General features: G+C 37.4%; 1 protein-coding gene across 1 annotated transcript; it reads left to right on the forward strand.

Moving 5' to 3' along the window:
* The first annotated feature begins 4,587 nt into the window (after positions 1 to 4,587).
* LOC143564004 (uncharacterized) lies at positions 4,588 to 6,902 on the forward strand. The gene is made up of 3 exons (XM_077051410.1): positions 4,588 to 5,532; positions 5,634 to 6,132; positions 6,628 to 6,902. Exons 1-3 carry the CDS (start codon positions 4,588 to 4,590, stop codon positions 6,900 to 6,902), a joined length of 1,719 nt encoding a protein of 572 aa, XP_076907525.1.
* The last annotated feature ends 321 nt before the right edge of the window (positions 6,903 to 7,223 follow it).

A 7,223-nucleotide genomic window follows, 5' to 3' on the forward strand; every position in this document is an offset into this window, starting at 1 on the left:
ATGAAGTGCGCAAAAGTTTAATTTATAACAAATATTAAAATAGTTAGTAACATGTGGAATCTTTAAAGATCGTATTCATTAGGAACGAAGTTCTTAAGATCGAGAGTATAAGTTTAAACGAAGATTTTGGTGAGTCGAGTTTAGTTAGTTGAGAGACTTATGAAATTAAATGGAAATTGATATAAAGTTATATTTTTGAGATGAGATTAATTCGTTTAACAAAACTAAAATATTACAGTAATTAGTAGATATTCCCAAATAATAAAATTACAAAAATTTGAAATATTAATGAAAATGTACGTATTCAAACCAATCGTTAAGAAATTAATTTGGGAAGCGGATATTCCCGAATCAACGAGATAGTCCTATTCTTAAAAATTAGATAAAATATAAGGTGAGCAATTGAAGATATTAAATTAGATTAAATTTGGGAATTTGTGAATTCTTCCTTTTTCACAAAAACGTTATAAATATTAGGAAATCAGTAAATTGAATAATCGATAATGGAAATTCAAGTAAATAACAAATTTTAAATTAATTGTGATACCAACAATAAGATGTGAAGCATAGATAAGCGCGAGGCTAGAAATGCATGAACCACCATGACTATTTTAACAACTATGAATTTATCATTTAAAACGTTCAAAATTTTCAACGTGTATCAAAAATCAAAGTAGGGAGTTAAAATATTTAAGAATCACCATTTAATAACAAAATTACAAAAATTAAATTTTTAATAATAAGGGTTTATAAGATGGAAGATAAGTTGTGAAAAGTAACATGAGATTGAGGAAAAACAAGAGGTATTAAAATATTTATAATTTAAAATTGAGGGTACGGATTTAAATACACTTGATAATTTATAGTTTGAGAATATGAAAATAAATGAGAAAATATAATTTAAATAGAATTATAGCGGATATAGGTTAGTATAAGATTTCTTATTCGGGGCATTTTGGTTTTGTCGAGGTTGGCGGTTGGTTGGTTAACTGCATAGCAGCAACAACTTCTTGGCGATTCTAATAGTCAGACGGCGGTCATGAGAAGCAAATGAACGACGTTGATGATGATGATGAATTCTTAGGGAAGACATTCTATGAGGACCAAAGATGAAACCTTACGAGATGATGAGTAAGTTGTGTGAAATGAGTCAATATGAGATGATAAGGAAATGTGATAGAATCGTGCCAGTGATGACTCGAGGACGAGTCTGGAATTAAAATAATGTGAATAATTTTTTAGGCATTTAATTAAATAAACAATGTTTCTAAAAATTCCAAAGTAAAATGTTATTTTGGGCTTTCCATGGACTTCCCATGGTAGCTCAAGAACCCAATTTAAATAACAAAACATATTCAATGAGTTGGCTTCCCATGAGCTTTTCATGACAATTTAAATGACGCAACTAAATAATGCACCATAAAGTTTGTGAATTGGGCCTCCCATGAGCGTTCCATGGCAATTTATTGGCCCAATTAAAATAACGAGTAACAAACAATTGAGTTGGTCAGCCCATGAGCGTGTACATGGCATTTAACTGACCCAACAAATTAACGAATTATCAAACCAACTGAGTTGGTCGGAGCATGAGCGTTACATAGCATTTAACCGACCCAACTAAATATCAAATCAACGAATCAAATATGAGCAGTTGGTGTATCTCGGGAACCACCCCGGACAACATGTTTCAACCAAAAAATCAAATTGAATACGGGTTGAGAAATGGATAGTTGGAGTGCCCATGGATTTACATGGATTTTTCACCCAACTAAGCATTTTAAAATAATTAAAAATACAATTTTGGAGCGTAACCGTTTTAGCCGGTTATGTTTACCACACAACCGTTTAGCCAGTTACGTGTACCACTTAAAGTTACGATTGTACGACATTTGTTATACCCCCATGCTTCAAGGTGAAAGAGCAAAACAAAACATGAGAATTCTTCAAGAATTTCTCACAATAAAAGACAATCTACCAAAAATAAGAGGATTTAAAAATATTTTAAAAGTGAGGCATAACTTCGGAATTCGTGTGTGTGCACAATAAATAATAATAAAATATAAATTAAAATAATTAAGCTATATAAGCTGTAAACAATTTAAATAGCACATAAGGCAGTTCAGATAAACACGTATAGGGTCCTAAGCATATGACTAGGACAATTTCTAACGACCTATCTTAAAATCTTCGGCTCTGATACCAATCTGTCACACCCCAAGCTAAAATGTCGGGGTGTGAGCCAATTACTCACAGCTCGAAGATACTATCACACATAAATTGTGACAATATCTATTAAGTTAATTATTTCCAAATACAGTGCACAAGTAGTCAAAACACAAATATATAATTTGATACAAGTAATCTGATGCGGTCTTAATTATAGATATTTTTATATTAATATTTCCTACATTTTTGAGAAATTTTATGATTGTTTTATTAAAAACTTCGTTAGAGAGTTCATATTTAGATGTGATGGGTGCGATTTAGGTACTTATGTTTGTATGTTAATTATTTATCAAATATTAATACATTTTTTATAAGTGATTGATCGTAGAAATAGTAAGTTCAAATAGTTGACTTTATTAATATAACTTTAATAATAAATTGAAAGTGATTGTGACTCTCCAATAATTACTAGAAATCGAGTTCAACAATTATTGTTGAAATTGATATGTTGGACGTGGAATTTTATGCAGGAGAAAAGAGTGGAGGCCCACAAACAACTAAAGAAGGAATGGGCTAGAGGTTGTATGGGTTTTTGGTAAACTTTAACATAGCAGACGGTTAAGAGGCCTATTAAGTGAGGCGGCATATTATTAGTATATTAGGGGGGCCGCTAGATAAGGAAAGTAGAACCCTAGAGAGTTGGCTACGGTGCAAATTTTTGAGGTTGTTGTTAAGGTAAAAGAAGAAAAAGGGCATAACAGAATCCAAGGAGGAAGTGCTACTGAGTTTTGTTGGAGACCATTGGTTTGAAATTATTACTATTATTTTCTTTATAAATTTCGTTCTTTATAATTATTGTCATGAATACAATTGAATGTTTTCATTTATTATTGCTATGAGTAGCTAAGAATTTTAAACTACCTAGGTTTTGGTTGAGTACTATGTTAGATTAATCGTTTGACGAATTTTTATTTGACGTTGGTTGATTTGATGCTTTGATAAAGTTTTTAATTGGTTTGTTCATGATATATATGCGTAATTGAATCCAATTTTTGCTTTAATATTTATTCCACCTGTGTTTGATAGTCATTGGTGATTGTTAAATACATGATTAGGTCGTCTACTTTGTGTTTTCAACTTGTTTGCGGATTATGGTCGAAAGAATCGTAGGAATAATTATAGAGAGCGGATTAGATTTTATTATTCTATCTCTAGAGAGGCTAGGAGGCAATTTAGTGTTGTGTCATCTTTGTCTTTTGCGGTTTTGGGTACTAATTGCACGGGAGTGAGTTAGCCTAGGTCCCTTTAGATTATTGTGATACAAGTCGTGTTCAAATTAGTTAAAAATACCCCCTTTATATTAATATATTGTATTCTAAGAGACCGGGAGGTGATTTGGATTTTGGGGTACTATAGTATTATTAGGTAAGGTGAGACCGGGAGGTGATCTAAACCTTTAACAATTGAGCTTCACATGTCATTAGAGTTCTAAGGTGTCGTTGGTGAGGCCGGGAGGCAATCTAGCGTACTTTAGTGGTCTTTAGTGTCATATTTTTTTAGATATTGTTTTTCAACCAAGTCAAGTTCGTTAGCTATTAATTTAACTAGTAGGATTCCATAACCTAGGTAGTTCTTTCTCGCATTTGGTTAAAACCCAATTTTTATTAAAGTTTTGTTTTTAGTTTAAGTTTTAATTAGTTAAGTAATTTAGTTTAATTATATTTAAAAAGAAAAAAAAATCTAAAAATCAAAAGAAAGTCTAGATTAGTAATCATTTTAGGTTTAACAATTAGAATTTACCCATAGTGTCCTAAGTTCGATATCTGTTATTACTTGCTAGCTACACAACGATCGGTACACTTGCCGATCGTGTGGTTTTTAGGTGAATTCGGTAAAACTTGGTTATAATATTATACATACTTTTCACACATCAAGTTTTTGGCGTCGTTGCCGGGAACACTAGTAAATTCTTTGTTTAAACCGAGTTGATTATCTGATCTGTTTATTTGTTTATTTGCTTTTTAATTGCCTTTAGGTGCCTTTACTTGCTATTTGTACCTTTAGGTTTGGTTTCTTTAAAAAAAATTAAAAAAAAATAAAATAAAATAAATAATCAAATTTTTTAAATAATTTTTAGTTTATGCACCATACTCGTTCGCAAGGACCGCCTCCGTATTCTTCATCAGAAGAACCCGAGAGAGATCTTAGCGAGAGGCTTAAGAAGCTTAGAGGAAGCGTTAGTTCTATACCCGACATCCAGGTACGCGTCTCTACTCCTAGAATAGATATGGAGGACGCCGTTCCACCACCATCGAGACAGACCGTTCATGCTAAGCCAATGATGGCATCGTGGGAGCCCGATCTGCAATCGTCCGACCAGCTGCGACTAATAACCAAAACTGGCAAATTCCCTCTCATGTCATGAATTCCATCACCAATTCTGCTCAGTTCTACGGCTTGGATGACGAAGATGCTCCGGGACACCTGTCCCGATTCGTTCGGATCTGCGAAACGTTTAATATTAATAATATATCGTCCGACGTCATTCATCTTAAGTTGTTTCCATTCTCACTTTCCGGTCGTGCTGCATCATGGTTCGAATCTTTGCCAAACGCCTCAATCGCCACATGGGCCGACTTTCAATCAAAGTTCCTAAGAAAATATTTCCCTCCATCAAAGGTCGGACGTCTCCGCGAGCAAATCCATTCGTTTCACATGGACCCCGATGAATCCTATTTTTCTGCGTGGGAGCGTTTCCAAACTCTTCTAAACCGTTGTCCTCGACATGGCCTATCCGATTGGGCTATCGTTGAAAAATTCTATAATGGCCTTACCCCCGAAACTCAACAGCGGTTCAATACCGCCACCGGAGGAAGCATGCTCGATAAGCTCACCATAAAGGAGGCTGAAGAAATGTTCGAGAGCATAGCGTTGGCAGACCAGCATACACCAAGTAGAAGGTCCGTTTTGGCTGCCAAGGCCGCTGCCATCGCATCATCCCGTGGATTGCATCATGTTGATCAGAATGCGAGACTGTCGGCACAATTGGAGGAGTTGACGAAGGAGGTTAGAGATTTAAAGTTGCAACAAAAGTGCGAGATTTGTCACAAAAATCACGAGACAGCCGATTGTCCCGTTGATTCTCTGGAGGAGGTAGATTTTCTTACTAATCAAAACCGTTCCGTCAATTCCGGGTGGCGAAACAATAACTCTAATTGGCGAGCAGGTAACTCCAGTTATCAGCAACGCCAAAATCTATTCCAAGAACCCGCCCCAGATGCTGCTCCTGTGCCACATAATACTTCCAAGATCGAGGAGCTATTGGCTAATCAATCTCAATTGTTAAATCAGCTCTTACAAAATCAGGCCAACACAATATCCACTCTTTGCAGCATGAGACGTTTATGAAGGGGAAACAGGTCGCATTTCAGAATCTTGAGGCCAAGTTTGGTGAGTTTTCCGCAAAGATTGATCAACGACCCTCGGGGAGTCTTCCTAGTGACACCGTCCCTAATCCCGGTCCTACCTATTTTAAACCATTTCCAAATGCTCATGCCAAGGCAGTGACCACCCGAAGTGGGAGAGGAGTTATTAGCAGCGCACCAAGAGAGGAGGAGGAAGTCGATGAGGAGTTAGAGTTAGAGACGCCACCTGACAAGGTGAACCGAAGGCGAGACCCAGCAAGTACCTCACAGTCAGGTGGTGCGTTAGTTGAGAAGGAGAAGCAGGTTGAGCAGGAACCGATGCGCGTCTATAAACCAAAACCACCATACCCCGGTCGTCTGGTGAGGAAGAATGATTCGGAGCAATACCCTGGATTTCTTGACATGCTTAAGAAGCTCCATGTGAACATTCCGTTTATCGAAGCTCTTGCAAACATGCCAAAACACGCCAAGTTTCTTAAAGATTTGCTCACTAATAAGAAGAAACTCGAGGAGCTTTCGACTGTTACTCTTAGTGAGGAGTGTTCTGACGCCATACAGAACAAGCTTCCTAGGAAGATGACAGATTTGGGCAGCTTTACCATTCCTTGCTTGATTGGTAATCTTAATGTAAGTAATTCTTTGGCCGACCTCGGTGCAAGCATTAACCTCATGCCCTACTCTGTGTTTGCCAAACTTAACGTGGGAGGGCTGCTTCCCACCCGAATGAGCATCCAGCTGGAAGACCGATCTGTGAAGTTCCCAAGGGGCATTGTAGAGAACATGTTGGTGCAGGTGGACAAATTCATCTTCTCGATCGATTTTGTCATTCTCGATATAGATGAGGACTCGAACGTTCCGCTCATCCTCGGCCGTCCATTCTTAGCCACCGCACGTGCTCTCATTGATGTTGCCGATGGCAAAATGACTCTTCGAGTTCATGATGACACGATCACATTCGACGTACAGAAATCCATAAGACATACTCAGCAGCAGGATGACACTCTCTACTTTATCGACACTTTCATGACGCATGTAGGCGATTATCTTACGAAGTTCTGCGAGAGAGACACATCCGACACTCAGATCATCGATGTGGAGAATCAGTTAGTCGAGATGACAGTATTTGATTTTGATCAGGAGCAGCAGTTGCCTGAGTCAGGAGGACACGAGCCGATTATGAGTTCCCAGATTTTTTCTGATGTCCTAGCGGTTGAAGAGAGAGAGTTTCTGATCGAAAAACCATCTGTTGAGAACTCCCCATCCTTAGAGCTGAAAGATTTACCATCTCATCTCGAGTATGCTTTTTTTTAGGGGAGGGGTCTCAACTTCACGTCATCATCTCTTCGAGTTTGGAGACAGAAGAGAATGAGAAGTTGATAGTTGTTCTGATATCTCATAAGCATGCCATCGCATGGAAGCTTATGGATATCAAAGGTATAAACCCGTCGTTTTGCACGCATAAAATCTTTTTGGAAGACGAGTTTAAACCTGTGGTGCAGCCGCAGAGGAGGCTTAAACCAAACATGCAGGAGGTTGTTAAAAAGGAGGTTATTAAGTTACTCGACGCTGGTTTGATTTTTCCGATCTCTGACTCCGCATGGGTTAGCCCAGTCCAGGTGGTCCCTAAAAAGG

Source organism: Bidens hawaiensis, unplaced genomic scaffold, assembly GCF_021521415.1.
Source record: "Bidens hawaiensis isolate Kalapana, Puna unplaced genomic scaffold, B.hawaiensis_p1.1 tig00001206_1, whole genome shotgun sequence".
NCBI lineage: Eukaryota > Viridiplantae > Streptophyta > Magnoliopsida > Asterales > Asteraceae > Bidens > Bidens hawaiensis.

What these genes read in the sequence shown, in the direction of transcription:
- LOC143564004 (XM_077051410.1), top strand. Translation starts at nt 4,588, where the DNA reads ATGAATTCCATCACCAATTCTGCTCAGTTCTACGGCTTGGATGACGAA. An exon ending in ATCAGCTCTTACAAAATCAG is followed by an intron (nt 5,533 to 5,633) that starts GCCAACACAATA and finishes TTTTCCGCAAAG; the next exon opens with ATTGATCAACGACCCTCGGG. An exon ending in TGTTACTCTTAGTGAGGAGT is followed by an intron (nt 6,133 to 6,627) that starts GTTCTGACGCCA and finishes TGACGCATGTAG; the next exon opens with GCGATTATCTTACGAAGTTC.